Raw genomic sequence first — 18,151 nt, 5'->3', positions numbered from 1 at the left:
CTTAACCCTAGGAGCTTGGCTCCTGAGGCAGAGTGGCCTGCCTATGAGCAGCCCCCAACCGAGGTGCCTCCTAGCCCCATTAGCTAACATTGGCATCCTACACCCTGCACCCGGCCGCCCTAGTGCCGCTAGTAGTGAACCTTGAGGAACCTTGGTTCTAACCCCCAAAAACTGTTCCTGCAGGTTGTCTCCTTACCTGCAAACCGATAACCTCCTTTTTTCCACAGGTTTTGTTCAGAAAAATGACTTGAATTGTTGTTTTGTGTGAAAGAAAAGTAACTATGCTTTCTCTTAAGAATTGTCGTACTTATCTGTAATTGACAAAGTCTAGTGTATGATACCTCAGCATATCACCTCAAGTACTCAAAGTAACTGAAAAGTAATCCAAGAGTAATCAATAGTAATCATTCTGTATTTTCAACTATTTTGAAAGTAATACAAACCAGTAAACGACTCCAATACAATGTAAAATTGCATTACTGTGTACAGCCTTGCATTTGAAAGCATTTCTTACTTACCTATGCAAAGTGCCGCTAGGTTCTACAAAATAAAATATAAGTATACCTTTTTATACTTACCTAATTGGTCTGGATTTTGTCTCTGAGTGTGTACCACCAGCTTTGAATGAGTGAATACAATAAATGCTTAACACACTCTCCTGATACGTTTCACTGTTCGCCCACACTACCACAAAGAGAGCTGTTAGTACTTGCCTAATTTGACCTCTGCTATACCTCTGGGGAGTCTCTGGACCTTACTTTGGTATAGTATATACAGAGCCAGCTTCCTACACCTAAAGCCCATAAAGTCCCACTGGATTCCCCAATTTTTTTTATAAGTCTTTCAGGGAGTTGCTCATCCACGTCTGACAAAGGTCTTTAATTCTTTCCTAGACACTGGATCGGTCACTCCGACTATGATGGAGTCCACCCTCACTATGATATTAAAACCATCCAAACCCCAAATCAATGTGGGATGAACAGACCAATTACACACTCGAATAGTGACGTCAAGATATTTACTAAGTTTTTTGTGAGTCGTTTGCTCAGGATATGGCCCAACCTCATATCCCTGCTCCAGAGTGGTTTCATACCAGATTGACAAATGGGAGATAATACTTGACACATAGTTAATGCCACTGAACAAGCCACATGAGGTGGGGTACAGATGCTTCTCCTATCCTTGGATGTGTAGAGAGCATTCAATAAGCTGGACTGGTCCTTTTTGACCAAGGTCCTATCCATGACAAACTCAAGGTTGAAGTCCTATATTTTGGCCAATTTTGTGTCAACATCCATGAAGATTAAGATGCAAGATATTCAGTCTGATTCGATTATGCTGTTCAGAGGCACCTGTCAAGGGTATCCTCTCTCCCCAGGGATTATTTGCCATTTGTGTTGAACCTCTTATCCAGAAACTCCAAGCGAATCTCAATGTGTGAGGGCTCCCTATGGGTGACACACAACTGAAAATCACCATGTTTGATGATGATACTGACCCTGTTGCTTCTCGAATGCACTCTAAGCCATGTTGAACACCTTTAGGGAGGTTTCTGCATTTCAAATTAATTTTAAAAAATCACTCAGTATGGGGCTAGGTCTTGTGTCGTCTTTTTAACACAAGGTTGATTTCAGAGGTTTTGCTTGGACCTTTACTGACTTTCAATATTTATGGGTGTCCATTCCGAGGGTTCCATCAGATATTTTTCTTTTTAATGTCCTCTATAGATGGGGTTAGCTAGAGATTTCTTGGATGGGTAGAGTCAACTGCCTCAAAATGAATTTTTTGCAGAGTCTCCTCTATGTTGTCAGGGTTTTTCCGCTTCAGATACCAAAGACGGTAGTTGTGTTGATCCAGAGGAAGCTATGGTCTTTTATATAGAAAGTAAACCTTCCAGGGTGGCCAAGGCAGTTTTGTGGCGTTCTTTGTGGGAGGACAGGCTCGAGGTCCTAAATGCAGCCCGTTATATTATGGCTGCCCAGCTTGCCCCGGCTTTAGAATGGATCTGTGCTTCTGCTAAGCCCTGGGTCCAAATGGAACAGTTTGCGAGTCGAATCCCACTTAAACATTAGCTGTGGCTGCTGCTCTGAAGCCTCTCCTCTGCTAGCACATTGTTATCCTCTGCCTTGTGTACGCAACATCACTGGAGGCAAGTTGTCCATACGAGTCAGTTCAAGCTGTATCCATCCCCACACACTTTGGTTCTGGGTAATCTGGATTTCCCCCCAGCTACGTTGGATGGACGGTTCCGCAAGTGGGAAACCGGGGCCTAACTCACTCTTCCAAATTATATGCTGACAGGATACCCCAGATAAGAGATCAGTGTGCGACCAACTTTCCTCTACACCATACAGATCTGAATAGAGCTACTCAGTTGATCCACTGGGCTCACCAGACTGCCACCCTTCAGGAAGCTACACGGGAGACACATTTGTTAGTTGAAATTCTCAGTGGCGGAAACAAAAAGAAAGTGATTTCACATTTTTACAGGGCACTAGAGTGCCCTCAAGATGTGACCAGGCTATTTTATACAATGAGTGACTAATCTGGGCATTGAGATCAATGAGAGGAACTGGGGTGCCATCTGCCAGCAGGCGGGTAAGTCCCCCATGTGCATCCAATACAGGGAGAGTGCTTACAATTTACTGCTGTGCTGGAATTTCACCCGGCCCGGTTGCCTCACATGATGGGTTTGATCTATAGTTGCTGGCGGGAGTGCAAGGATCGTGGCACATATTTTTACATGTGGGGGGAATATCTGATGATCTCCAACTTTTGGAAACATGTTTCGTCAAATTTCAGAAACCCTACCGATCATGCTCACCCTGACCCCCTACAGACACTCTTTAAAGCCCCAGACGAAGAGAGACTTTACCCACTTAATCTCCCTTCGGGTAAAGCGATTACCCACTGTCTGGTGGCAGCACACTTGGTGATTGCTCTTCGTTTGAAACGCCCCGAATTCCCTACTATGCAATTGTGATGGACTAAGATTTGGGAGATTTACACTATGGAGAGCATGACTGCAAATGGGAGAGACACAAAGTTGCATTTTGACAGAATATGGAACCCCCCTTTAAACCTTTGAGAAGAATAATTTTATGTGTCAGGTACATGTGCACCCACTGGCCTTGGTGGCCATTGCAGGTCTTGTGGATCGAGACGGGGTGGAGCTGGTCTGAAAATGTGCCTGTCTGGGTTTCCTGTTCCCCCCTGCTGGGAGGTGGTTTGACCAGGGATCACTGCACATACTCATTGTATATTATTGTTTTCATGGCCGATTTCATGCTTTCTAATGCTCGCTCCTGGTGGGAACCATATTGTTAATGTTTGTGTAATGCGCTTAATTTCTTTGCTGAAAACTGGCAAAATATAGTTGTTAAAATAAAAATCCAGATCCAATTTGGCACCTGGGAGAAATTCATGCGGTGAGGAATCTGATGAATTATGCCATCATGTACTCTTTTAGAGGAGGACTAATTTCCGGGAAAATTACACCACATTAAAAACACACACAAATACTTGAAATAACTTACCACAGCTTTTCACATATGTGTCCATAACCTCTGCACTTATCCCATAAGGTCCCTTTTCACTTGGCGCATATTTTCTAAAAAAGTTCTAGAGAAAAAAACATGACAGAAAGGACTTTAGAGCATGGATGATGAAATGGGTTTGAGAATATCTTTGTACACTGGAAGGCCATTTAAGAGACAGAGGTGACATTCACAAGCAGACAGCAATAGGGAGGGATATGTCAAATCTTGACAGGTACAGCAGAATTGAAAATGTTTCCACACATGAAGTAATGTCCACATCAGCCTCCTGTACTGGATCAAACTCTTCACTCTAACTACCGCCCACTGGTTTCACTGAACATCGTCTTGTCCTACTGCACTATATAATGCAGACAATGCCCTACACACCAATACAGTGCACCTGTTTGAATGCTAATGCAAGTACGATCACATCAACACTGCATCCTGGCATCCGCTGCAGCTCCTACCTGCAGCATCCATGAATTTACAAACCTTCATTCATCATATGCAAGCCTTTATTCATCAAATGGAAGTATTTATACGTCTCATTCATCACATAAGCAGATCAAGAAGTCACATTGCGTGATTGAAAAACATACCTTCTGCAGCAGCGCATGTTTCATCCACAGCAGCCAAAGCTCAATCCTGCTTTAAGAGGGGACTCCTCATGGCACAGAATCCAAGAAACAACACTTCACTTTCTTTGCCACCAGCCTTTAAAGAATGTTTTCCTACACCTGAGAAGGGCAACCTCACTCCTGACATTGAAAACAACAAATATATTCTCCATTTCCTTCCCAGCATTCTGAGCTGCTCACACAGGCAATCAGCCAACGAGCACAGAAAATGAGTCACAAGATGCTAAGACCTTCCATTCCTCTGACCACATCACCAGGCGTCTAAAGGAAGTAACTGTGATGCCTGGACAGCAGGAACTGTGAAAGGAGGGAAAAAGGAGCGAGGAAAAATCTGCTTGAGTTTTCAATCTCCCTATGTTTAATGGCAGGCTATATTTAATCAAGACATTCCACCCCCATTGAGTGGGATGTTTAAATGGCTTTACACCAATCATGAGAGGCCAGCTTCTGTGTCTTCAGCTCAGACCAATACAGCTTGAATGGGTCCTTAATGTCTACTGGGATTTGAGGGTGAACATACTTAATATTGTTTTTGATTAGGCAAACCTCCACAAGGTGAGAGTGCAATCTCTAAGAGACGAAACTTTATAATATTAACTCAGTTAATTCAAGATTAATTATTATATCATCGAATTAATGAAGTGTGCAATGCAACACTTTTACCTGTATGCTTCCTTCCGTGGCAAGAACTTCGGCTACAGGCACGGATGGAATGAACTGCATAAAACCTGAAAAGGAAAAGTAACATTTGTTTACTCCAAATGGGAATTTTAAATGTAGGTCTTACATTTAACAGCAATTAAAATTCATAGAACCACAAGACAAACATGCAGATTTTTTTTATCAAAATGGTTACTATAAGATGTCAGATTTCATTCTTCCTTTTAACTAACCCGTAAAGCTGGATAATGTATTGGGAGAAACTGGGTTATTGGTTGACTGAGGTGTGAGCCCTGGTCAAGCAGCAACCACAATCCTTGGCACCTGTGCTCAATCCTCTGGAAGCTTGGCACAGAGCAGTCCGGCTTAACTTAAAGGCAATGTGTAAAGTATTTGTGCCACACTTCAAACAGCAAAAAGGTAAAATTCCACACAAAAGGGATCCCACACCAAGTTAGAAAAATAGAGGTTTGTTTACTAAATATAACAAGAACAAAACAACAGAACCAAAGATTACAATGTTATAGATATAGGTGAAAAAAGGGTTAAAAGGCACAAAGTACCACTTGTGGCTATCAGTCCGTGCCAGACTGGGATAAAGTCACAGGTTCAGGCCTACCACGATGGAGCACCTGGCCAGTTACAGGGACCAAGTTAGGCCGGCGGAACAAAATACCTAAAATCCTGGTTTGTGACCTTTCTGAGGATCCGTGTTGAAGACACCCCATGCAGTCGAAGCGAGGCATCGGTTCCGCAATGCGACGGGCCGCAGTCCGAGGGCCTGCAGTGTCAAGGATCCTGTCGACTGGGCTTGTGAAGCAAAGTCTGGAACTGTCGTCAAGGCTGCCATCGATGACAGTTAAAACGGACGTGGCAAAGAGCTGCAATGAGGGTCTTTGCAACGGGTCCAATCCATGCAGCAGCCAAGAAGTGCAGGCTCTGCTCATGGTTGACCACGCAGCAGAGGAGATGCGTCATTCGGCTGGATACAGAAACAATGGCAAAGCAATTTAATCCCACTTTTAAGGGTCCAGGACTAGGGAGGCAACACTTGGCAGGGTAGACTCACAGACGGCAGAGTCCAGGTGCAGATGTGAGGTTGTTGAATGCCTTTTCATACCCATGAGGCTTCCGATCAGGAGGCCAGTCAACTAGCCCCTGGAGTCACTCTGTTATCCAGAGATGCAGTTACAGTCTTTCTCACCCACGAAAGAGGGCAACAGGTCAGCACAGCAGGACATCAGTTCCCTCACAGCAGCAGTCCAGCAGAGCGGCAGTGCTTGTAGCAGCCCAGCAATCCTGCTTCCTGTCAGAGTATTCACAGGTCCAGAAGTGTTGGTGTCAGAGTTCCAGTATTTACACACAGTTGTGCCTTTGAAGTGCAGGGAAACTTTTGAAGTGCACAGGTGCCCCTCCTTCCTAGCACTGGCTCCAGACTAACTAAAGTTTGTCTCCTTTGTGTGGAGACAGGATATAGCCTATTCAAGTGTAAGTGGGACTGGGCCCAGCTCCTCCCTCCCACTCCGCCAATGAACAACCATCCACTCACACCTAAGCTCCCATTGTGTGTGGCTGTCTAGGAGGAATATAAAAAGCCCAACTGTCAACCACACCCAGTGATGTGACCCACAGACACCAAATGGCTAAGGAAAGAAAATGCCAACTTTCTAAAAGTGGCATTTTCAGAATTGTAATTTATAATCAGACTTCACTATGCATTAGGATTTTACATTGAGATACAAGAGACACCAAACATGAGGAGGCTACCTGTTTCCATATCGAAATTACACTTCTAAAATGTAATAACTTAATTCCAATGTTATTTTCTGGAAGAGGACGGCCTTGCAGGCAGTAGTGAAGAAAGAAGGTAAGCGTTTTTCACTATCATGACATGTAAAGCTTAAAAGTACATGACCAACTTTTTAAATACACTGCACCCTACCTTGGGGTTGTACAGGGCAGAGCTTAATTGAAGCAGGTAGTTCCTGGCGCTCTGCACTGGCACTTAATTATCAACACCGGCACATATGACATGCCACCGCATAGTGGCGCTGGTATTCTAATTTTGTGATGAGCACAGTTGTTTAGTAATTAAACATACACTAAAGATGACAAATACCTGACCGCCCAAGCAATTCTTATAGCTTTAGTTGGCTTAGAATAGTCTGAATTTTCACACTTGTAGGGTGTGATAGTTAGTACTTGTGTTGGTATTTTTGATGGAAGCAATGGCAGGGACAATTAATGGTGTAAGCTTTAGTGGCCTCTATTTACGAGGCCCTGGCACTTATTTTTTAACTAATTAAGCACTGGTCCAGGCCTACTTTTGGGGTGAATTAATGTATTAAAAAGTAGGTTTGGGCCTAAAAAGCGCCAAGACGACCACGGGCCTTCGCTGCGCTTAATAAGTGTTTAAATAAATAAATAAATAAAATAAATAAATAAAATAAATAAAAAAGGTTTCTTTTGGCATGTCAAAATAGCAGTTTAAAACTGCACAAACACAGGTTTTGCAATGACAGGCCTACAACATGTTTATAGTGCTACTTAGGTGGGTGGCACAATCAGTGCTGCAGGCCAACTAGAAGCATTGAATTTACAGGCCAGGGGCACTGGTAGGAACGTTTTACTAGGGTTTTGCAAGTAAATTAAATATGCCAATTGGGTATAAGTCAATTAAGCATGTTGTAAGGAGAGAGCACAAACACTTTACCACTGGTTAGTACAGGTGAGGTGTGCAGAGTCCTAAGGCCAGGCAAAGTGAAGTCGGCAAAAACAGGTCTGAAGGCAAAACATTTAGGTTTTATTTACAGCTTAGTCACTTTGAACACTTTTACAGTTACTATCAATTACATATAATGCAAGTGCCTTGTTTGAAGAGGGAAACACACATTTGTTTTGAGGGCTATTCCATCCTTACAAAAAAAATTACATATTGTTTAATAATTTAAAAATATCCATGCAATTCTCTGGCCCAGACAGCAAATTTATCCGATACAAACAGCACAGTCACAATTCCTAGAAGTGGGTTTTGGCAAATAAATGTGATCATGAAAAATACACTGGTGATTTAAAAAAAATGGAAAGAACCTCCATACCTACAATGAATGTAGTGAAGAATATGTTGAAACATGCGTGTTGCTATTTCGACCCCATGTCCAACAGGTGCTGGGTTCATCAATAGAATGGACTATTCGGGCTACTTGATTCTGAGAGAATAGTCTGCATACCGCAGGAAGTAAAAGTGTACAAGAGGTATATGCAGGGGGCAGGAGCTGCTGGCCAGTCACGCCTTGATTCATCACATCAAGCTGAAAGAACATCTCTCTGCGTATACAATCGAATCTTTTAATTGGCTGCAGGTATGTTTTACCTTACCGTGTTTGGTACTGGTAGCCAGAACCTTGTACGGAGTCAATTTCAGATCCAGATTCTCTTTACGTAACAGCTGCAGTAGAAAGAAGAGGCAGAGTCAGAAAAAGCAGGATATAAGTTCAACAACTTTCAAGAGCTACATGTCTCAAGAAAAGCCTTATGAGCCCTGGTACCAGTCCATCACTCAAGCCCAACTCCAAGCTGGCATGGCTGTGTTGAAGAATCCTATGATCTGGCCTTTATTGGAGATAATAATGTTTCTTTTTACTGTTGCAATACGGAATTGCCATACACAAATTCCTTTTTAAACCAGTGGTAATAAGCACCAAACACTTAATCCACTCGGATTTCGTTTAAGCGTCTATATAAACTAAAAGCAGTTTGCCTTCGTCATAAGTTTAAAGAAACCTTCATGGTGTCCTCTTACTCTATGTTTGCAGGCTCTTTCTAATTATCAAGTTCTGGGTATTCTTGTGGCTATGCCTACCACCTGCAAGTGGCACAGGATTTTTTTAAAACAGATTTGTATTGATTTTGTAGAGTATACATACCATATCTTCATGTTACATATCACATATAGCCTTCACTTATTACAACAAAGAAACACATGACAGTCTCTTTTTCCATCCAGGACGGTGGTACAGATAAAGATTGTTGTAGTATCACAAATGTCCATTTCTTTCTGTGTCGATCTCATTCTCGATCCACTGCTATGCTCGGTAGGATCATAGGATCATTCCAATAAACATGTTCCCAACTACCCCCCCCCCCCAAAAAAAATCTGATCTCAAGTGTATTTACAAAAATGTCACATTTCTCAAATGAGGTGTTGTCGGTTCATAACAAGTCTATACAAGTGTGTAGAAAACTACCGTCTATGTTCTATTACCAGATATGGGGTGTCTCAGCATGCATCCCACTGCATGAATCCCAGTGGTTCCTATGCGACGTCAGCTGATTTTATGGCCTCGATCATAACGTCCCATTCCAACGCTATAAGTGTTTTACGTAATCCTCTTAGTTCCTCTCTGCGCAGTGCGGCGCTTTCAGCACTGTCCCAACGCAGCAGTTCTGTGTGCCAGGTTGATATGGCTGGGGTTTTTTGGGATTTCCATCTCAGTGATGGTCCGGATAGCGAAGATAAGCGCCAGGTCTATAAAGCGGTATTGTACTTTATGTTTTGATACTTGTGTATAGCGAACTAGAATGCATTCCTCCACTGTGTTTTTTATCTCATGGTGTGTAGCCTCCCCTGTTATTTGCCTAACGTTGTTCCAATAACCCCAGACTGTCTGACAAGTCCATAGCATGTGAAGCAGGTCTGTCCCTTCTAGTAAACATTTCAGGCTATAATGCTGTGTCTGGGGGAACATTCTGTCCAATTTATGCGGAGTGAGGTAGGCTTGGTGCAACACCATAGTCTGAATAAATTTAAATTTCGCATTCCTCGATATTTTTCATGGGTGTTCAAGTATACGTGCCCGTTCCTTATCTGTCAAGTCCCTGTCTCTTTCCTCTGTCCATGCTGCTCTAGTGTGTCCAAAGTTATTCTTGTATGTGTGCTGAGGCCTGTATAGAGCCATCTAATTAGGTGTCTGCCTCTTCCCACATAATAAACCATCTTGACCAGATCATGGGCGGGAGGGTCTTGACTCTGTGGGGCCCAATGTGTTTTGATGTATTGAAGCAGTGCAGCATGTTTCAGATATAAATGTGTGGGGTCCCGGTTTTGTTAACAAAGGTATCATGGTCTAGTAATGTCCCATCTCCGAATAGGTCTGCCACTATGCTAATCCCCACATCCAACCAGGGTGTTAATTTACGGTTTCTGAGCCTGCTGGCCTCCAGTGGGATCCCCAACAGCTGAATGTTACCCGCATATGCAGGGAGGGCAAGTGCATACTGCAGCACCGCTTTCCAGCACCGGAGCGCTGTGCTTAGTAACGGGGGGAGATCACTCAGGAGTGTACTACCAGGCAGCAACAGGACATGTAAGGCACTGCTATCTATGTCCGCCTCCGTGTATCCTATTTCTTGTAAGTTGCGCCCCGCCGTTAAATATGATAACCACTGCAATTGGCATGCATAGTAATACGCCCACAAGTCCGGGCCGCCCAAGCCCCCCATGCGTGTATCCACTTGTAATTTCCTCAGACTTATCCGTTGTCTACCTGTACCCCAGATAAAGTCAATAAGCAGGGTGTTTAGCAGTCTGAACGTAGTGTGTGGCACTATTAGTGGTAAGTTAGTGAAATAATACAATAATCTCGGTAGAACCACCATTTTCGCCAGGGCTGCCCTACCCATTACAGACAATGGCAGCGCAGTCCAGAAAGTGATACTGGATCGCAAATTGCGGATCGCTCTGTTCAAATTACCATCTAACATGTCTGCATGTGTCCGATAGACCTGTATACCTAGGTACTTAAATGTGTTCGGGGCCACCTGAAGTCTATTATCTCCGAAGTCGATGTCTGTGAACGCTGCGTGGTCTGTAAAGGAAAAAGCGTGCGATTTTGCAACGTTAATGGTCAACTAACTCAAAAAACGGAATGATTATTAACAATTGAATTTTCTATACAAGATTTCAGGCTAAATGGAGCACTGCTATGTCCGAATTGCTAAAGATCAAAGAATCAAGAAACATCCCTTACAGAACCAAGTCGATTATAAAACCCTTAAAAAATCTAAAGGCCACACTAAATATATCCTTCTACAAAAACGGCCCGGTACTCATCCAAGTGGCCAGCAAAGATCTTGAGTTATTTGATTACTTTACCACACTAAAAGATCAGGCCCATAACATCCCTATCTCAGCTCAGCAACAAGACAACAGCGTAGACACATCCATCCATACTCCTCTGAGGGTAAATGAAAAGAGAGACAGCAGAACAGATCAGGAGAGTCGACAATCTAGATTCTCTAGTACTAGACAAAATACAAAGACACGTATTGCAGCAAACAACCCAAGGGTAGACATACGCAAAACAATCAGCAATAATCCCATAGAAGCAATCCAAGTAAAATCTAACAACCCGCCCAATCTGCACACATCCAATGCTAATACCTCCACAAATTTACAAATCACTGATCTCTCGAACACTGCACCCAACAATCAGTATCCGGGGACGACAAATCACAAGACCGATATTAATACAGTCCCTGCCCTTCAGAGCAAAAAAAATAATTAATGAAGGAACGAAAGACATAAACAAACAGCCAGAAGACGAACCTTCCACCTTACCGATCCACATGCCAGCAGTCCCGTTGCAAAAACACCAACTCTCACCACCACCAGGAAAGGAATTTGAAATGCTCATGGCCCAGACAGATAGGATAGCTAAAGACAGTCGAAACGCTATTGGTAACATGAAAAATACTCTACTGCTCTCAGAAAGTTATCTCTCCAAAATTATCCAGAGTAAAAAATCGGCGCACAATCTCCACAATAATCACGGGGGCTGCACCAAGGATTTGGAATTCGCTCCCACCAAATATCAGAAGAATCACCTATGTCCACGATTTAAAAAGGAAACTAAGTCCTTTCTGATGAGTAAGTTTCTCCCATAACGAACAACAGGGACGACTAAGTCTTTATGGAAACGTGCTGTCAACGCGGTGATCCTAAACTCAGCTGTTCAAGTAAGCTATTGTGACTAGGATTACTACCCTCCTAGTCACAGAACAAAGAAACTGATCACCTCTCGAATCAAGCTACTGTCATTGATTGAGCTCGAATGACTAGCCTCAACTAGGATGGACACAGTTAATCCCCTCTTACAACAACATTGATGCCGTCTATGGACTGATACCTCGACCAATGCACATATATATGTGATTAAACAAACAATTCTATAACCAGCTTGGATATAGAAGAACTCAGGAGTGGCCTTATTTTAAACTTAATTACGACACAACAGTCTTGAATGTTATCTAATGATTTCTATTATTCTTCATTACATTTGTTTTGTGTATGAAGACGTATGTGCCAATATTAGTGGAATACATAGACCTGTTATTGACGTGAAATAATTGGATATCTGCTGATACCGAAGGTGGTAAAAATGTAAAGCGCACTGACACCTCAGGGTCTTGTTCGCGCTACAGAAAACAATGAATACACAAAAAAGAAAAAAGAAATAAGGCAAACTAATTATTAAAAACCCTTGGGAATAATGGAAGGCCACCTACATAAAGGAGAAATGAGAGAAAAGTGAGCATGTTTTACCTTCTAATGTCTCTAAAATTAGTTAATTACAATTCAGTGCATAACTGCCACTGCCCCCTCCAGTGCTTCATCAGACCAAGACAATACTGAACATGTATGGTAGGCAGCACAGTGTTAAGGTATTTCTAGTTCAGAGTCTGGGCAGAATGTTCGATCATAAAACTCTAGCAAGATATTGGTACAATAATAGACATACAATAGTAGAGTAAAGAATAAGTGATTTTTTAAAACCGCTGTGGATGAAAATAATTTATTTGTTGGCATATAAATGCATGTTTTGTTATTTCTACGCTTTAGTGTTGCTATAGAGGTACTAGTCTCAAAACAGTAGTAGAAGACAGTCAGGATATAAAAACACCACATGCATTGTACTGCCTTTTTAAGCCCTGATGCCTTGAACTTTAAAGTGTTGCCTAGTCAGACACCCACCCAATACATACGGTATGCCATCTACAACATTGCTCTGCTATGCTGTTTCTTAATGAAAGCTGTGTTTACAGAAGTCCATATTGTGGATATAGAATGAACCTAAATTTCGAGAAAAGTTTTAAAACATATAGTGTGTATACTCAAGAGTCCCACCTTTAATTACAAGATATGCTTATGTGGGCTTGACTGATCTTTTGTGCAGCACTGTTTTACACCAATTTTGTTTTTCCTCTAGGAGCTAGACAGACTAGTATTACCAAACTAGTGTCCTAGTGGCTCATTTTATATTCGTCTAATCATACTTGGGCCTTTCTTCCATTCAATCCCTTGATGGTCAGCCGGTGTTCCCCTTGAATATTAGATGATTCTACCAGGATGAGGTGTTACAGGCGATTAACACCAGCTCCTCACAGAAAGCGTCTGGTCCTCATGGAATCCCTTTGGACCTGTATAAGAGCGAGCCTGACTTGTGGGCCCATACTCTTACTAATGTTTTAAATTGTTTCCTTGCCAGTAAGGCTCCCCAGTTCATGGCACACAGCAGTAATTGTTCCAATGTTTAAATATGGTTCCAGGCATGACCGACACTGCTATAGACCAATATCACACTTAAATTCAGTAGTTAAAATCATTGGGCAGATAATACTGAGCAGGATAAAAAAATTATTTTTAGAGCCGACTTAGGCAAGCTTGAACAATGTCTTAATCCATATTTGATGATAGATAAATACACAACTGCTAACGGTGGGGCTGTATACCTCTCCTTTATGGATTTGAGTAGTGTTTTTGACAGAGTAAATCGAAGCAGATTTTGGAGCATCCTGCTTGAGTTGGGTCTGGACATAGATCTTGGTAATTTCCGAAGGGCCTTGCACTGGGATATCCGCACCTCTGTAAGATTTGGCTCAGGAGGCAGATGCACCGATTCCTTTATTTTAGAGTAGGGTGCGGCAAGGCTGTGTCCTTGTGTCCATCTTAGTTTTGCTTTATATTAGCTTAAATGCTTAATGGACACTTACAATGCAGGGGAACGGATCTGCCTAACTCTGTTTCCACCCCAGCTCTGCTTCAATTAAAAAATATCATCTTGCTATCTCACACTCCGAATGGTGTTAGAGTTCCAGTTGACAGCTTTGCGCATTTCATGGATGACTTGGACCTTGAGACAAATATGTCAAAGACTAAGTTTATGGTATGTGGGGCAAAAAAAAAATAAAAAAGCGCCTTGAGACCCTCACAGGTAAGTAGTGTGCTTTACAAGTGCTGTGATGGATTGATTGATTGATTGATTAAAAGTGTGTCATTGAAAAGGTTAATAGTTCCCTTATTAAGCATTCCTTTTGACTCATTAGGCAATTAGCTGGCACACACAGCGCACAGAGGTCAACGTAATAAGCAAGCAGTAGGGACTCATTTCGATTTTGCTAAAAGGGTGGGAAACAAGTGACGTATGGGGCTGGAGTTTGGGGATGTAGGAATGCCGCTTACCTGCAAGCTGAAGAAAAACGATTTTACCATGAACTAACAGTTGACGGCAAACTAGATTTTGCTCCATTTGCCCCCCATTTCTTTATGCATGAAGACCTGGGGATACATTTTGTGGAAGACGTTATCAAAGTGGCATCTTTATAACTTAATCGGATGAAACTAGGACGCTCGCAGTACAGGCACGCAGCAGGCTTCTATTCCGAGAAACGAAGCCACATCTAATCTCAGCAGCTCTTTCTTGACTGACACTGACACTTCGCCTGTTTGCCTGTTTTGCTACTAGCGCATCCCAGGACCTGCGCTCACCTCTTCATCTCAACGTTGCAGCTCGCCGCACCCGCTCCGCGGGTGCCGCTTCGCCGAGGGTCCTGCTGCTGACTCTGCCTGCTCTGTGTTGGGGCACTCCAGGGCGAACCTTGGGCATTGGAAGGCTTGAGGGCTGCGAGCGTGCAGGGACTACCAGATCCAGGTGTCCCTGCGAGACCGATTCCATCTTCCGGTCCGCTCTCCCTCTAGCTCCGCCCCCCGCCCATCGGAGGGCTGATAAAATCACCTGTGCTGCCCTCGATCCCTGGGACACTTCGCCTGTTTGCCTGTTTTGCTACTAGCGCATCCCTGGACCTGCGCTCACCTCTTCATCTCAACGTTGCAGCTCGCCGCACCCGCTCCGCGGGTGCCGCTTCGCCGAGGGTCCTGCTGCTGACTCTGCCTGCTCTGTGTTGGGGCACTCCAGGGCGAACCTTGGGCATTGGAAGGCTTGAGGGCTGCGAGCGTGCAGGGACTACCAGATCCAGGTGTCCCTGCAAGATCGATTCCATCTTCCGGTCCGCTCTCCCTCTAGCTCCGCCCCCGCCCTTTCAAACTACCATAAATAGTGTGTGTTCTCCCGCAGCGCGGGACGCAGCTCGGGGCGAAGACCGGGCAAAGAGCGGGCCGTTTAAGGCCGTTCAAGGACGGCTGAGGACGGCCCTGGCCCTGAACCCCTGTCTTTTTTCGCCCTTAATCATCATCTAACGTCTAAGGTAGGCGGAACTGTGTCCTGTATTTTCGTATAACAACATCAGCGGCCGCCCACCAGCTATTACACCATTTTCTATTGACCTTGTGTTACAGATGTCGACCATGCGCAATAGAACCAGAAGTTGTGCGAAAAAAGCTACGGTGGTAGCACAGGTGACTGGACCTATAGATCTTTTTATTTCCCGTGTAAATGAGACTATTGACCAAAGCATTGTTTTACTGGAAAAAAGAGTCTCCATGGATCTTGCAAATGCTAAGCGCTCATCCTTGGGTTCTCTTGCAAATGCTAAATCACCCGCTTTGCAGTCTTCGAATAATTGTTCCCTACCCCTAACCATGCCTACTAATAGTGCTCCGACTGTACTAAATACTGTTGATTTATCGGTTGCCCCATCAGACTTAGACCCGTCTTTTGTTGATCTGGAGGTTACACCAGATCTAGAAGCCTGTCAGTCATCTGGCAAAGCGGTGCCGAGTCTGAGCGGGTTTAATGATGCGGAAACAGCTCCTGTACCTATAGTTCCTCGGGGAAGGGTTACCAATCTCCCAAAGGCTATATCTAAGAGTAAAAACAAAGTAAAAGCAACAGTTAGGAATCATAATCTGATTTCCCCTACTCCACAAATGACATCAGGTATTCCTTGCTGGGTGCAAAACATGGTAACAGATTTAAAACTGGACCTGGAAGCCACAATAGCAGCTCAAATCAAGCCTCTAATTTCCAAACTGGACAGGCTTACGTCTTTAATACATTCGAAGTGGCCACACAAAATGAATGGGCAAGGGTCTGATCAGCCACAAGGGATTACAGAAGCAGCTCCTATATGCCCATCATGTATCCAGCCCCCTAAAGATGTATTAAACAACGTTCAAGCAACTTTAGCCCCCGGGAATCCAGTTATATCTCATCTGCCGCAAACAGGGAATAATTCTGTTCAAACTACAACTATACCCACTCCGAAGGTGGTGGGTTCTATTTTGACTCACCAACACTCTGTTGTTGGTAATAATACCACCACCATTCAAGTAAAAGATGTTGTAGGGAAATCTAATACCACTTCAGTACCTCCTCCTACGAATAAACCTGAAGACCCTAAGCCAAAGCAGGCACGTTTTAGGTCAATCAATCTACCACCAGAGGTTTCCCCTTTTGTGGCTGTGTTGACAGCAGTTCCCCCGTTGAAGGAGGGAGTAAAAGAAACTTTCGTTGAGCTTAGAAATAAATGTGCTCAATGGCTCCACTTACATAAACCTCTACCTAACAATATGAACGGTGAAATTCTTACTGTGCGTAGAGGGGACTGGGTGGGCAGAAGCAAGAAAACAATAGTAGGGGATGTAATTACAGTTAATTTTAGGGATATAGGGGCAGCTAGTTATATCTGTAATGCACCCAACAGTGGTCCTGCGACTCAAATTAACCCACTCCCTTTGTCTTATTTTTTACCGATGCCTTCAAGACCAAACCCTCCTTGTCCCACCTTCCAAAGTAATAGAGGATCTGTGTATCCCCCGCAACATGCTACTAAACCCTGGCAGCAACCAGTACACCCTTCTCCTTTTTTTCCACACTATGTTAATTTTCAGCAGCAGCCATTACATGCTCCATCTTTCCCCCTGCACCATGTTAATCCTCAATGGCAACATCCCCCCCATTTTCCACCACCCATATTTCAGCCTGCCCATCAGTGGCAGCAACCCTTTCAGCCACTACAACCAGTTAAACCCCAGTGGCAACAAACATGGCAGGACTTGCCCCCTTCCCAAGATCCCTTGTACTCACAATTTGCCCATCCTAACAGATATGCTGTGTTAGACGAGGTAGATTGACTCAGCTCTACTGAAGCCTTGGATTTAAACATCTCTACGTCCTATTTAGATATGGCGAGTGCTTCTCCAGTTACACCTTTAGCCGCACTTCCTGAACCCTCAATGGTGTCAACGTTAATACCCCTCCCGCGTATAGAACATAGGGATAGCCTTGATGCATGTACAGCCACTGTAACCCCCAGATTAAGCCCAGATATCATCCCTCTGGAAGATGGTCCTACCCTATTACGAGCAATTCAGCCAGAGTCGTCTGTTGTTGGCGATTCTGGTAAACCAGCAGGATTCTCTCTTGTTTCCTGGAACATTGCTGGCCTTGCCAGTAAACTAGGTACACCCTTCTGGACCAGTTTCTTGGGGGAGGGATTGGACCTAATTTTGTTGCAGGAAACTTGGTGTCTGGACCCCATTAACATCGAAGGGTACGCATCTTACTGTCTTAGAGCCACCAAATCTAGCTCGGGTAGGGCTAAGGGGGGCCTTTTGTTGCTTTTATCTACCAAGCTGTGTGATTGTACGGTCAAATACAGCACGACAGTTGGGACCCATAGTCAAGTTATAAGGGTGGAGTGCAGGAAGAATATTGATTTAGTTGTAGTAAATTTCTACAACAATATCTTTGATGCTACCAGAGGGGATATTCTACCGCCTCTAGAAAGGGAAATTGCCAAGGCCCTTGGTATTTCGAAAAGAAAGGCCGAGGTTGTCTGGGCAGGGGATTTTAACCTGCAGCCCTGCCATTTGTCTAACGGGAACATCTGCGGCTTTGGTGCAGCAATGAGTAGTCATTGGGGGGGTTTGGGTGTGAGGGAGGATTCTCCTCATTTCCAACATTGCAGTTATGGTTCCACATTAAACAATATGCTAGTCACACTAGACATGACCCTGTTAAACTGTAACATAAACAACCAGGCAATAATATGCCCTACATTTACAGGCAGAGATGC

The 18,151-nt window shown here is 43.7% G+C and overlaps 1 protein-coding gene across 2 annotated transcripts in view; it reads right to left on the bottom strand.

The window, feature by feature from the left end:
• The window catches only part of PIK3C3 (phosphatidylinositol 3-kinase catalytic subunit type 3), a 682,135-nt gene that overhangs the window by 265,553 nt on the left and 398,431 nt on the right, over positions 1 to 18,151 (bottom strand). For both annotated transcript variants that reach the window (XM_086960327.1, XM_086960326.1), the window contains 3 exons: positions 8,216 to 8,285; positions 4,841 to 4,905; positions 3,537 to 3,621 (listed from right to left, as the gene is read on the bottom strand). In XM_086960327.1, coding sequence (XP_086816453.1) covers positions 3,537 to 3,621; positions 4,841 to 4,905; positions 8,216 to 8,285 — 220 coding nt within the window. The remainder of the gene's footprint in view (positions 1 to 3,536; positions 3,622 to 4,840; positions 4,906 to 8,215; positions 8,286 to 18,151) is intronic.

This window comes from Lissotriton vulgaris, chromosome 3_1, assembly GCF_964263255.1.
Source record: "Lissotriton vulgaris chromosome 3_1, aLisVul1.2, whole genome shotgun sequence".
Classification (NCBI taxonomy): Eukaryota; Metazoa; Chordata; class Amphibia; order Caudata; family Salamandridae; genus Lissotriton; species Lissotriton vulgaris.
This window is presented reverse-complemented; position numbering and strand designations above follow the sequence as displayed.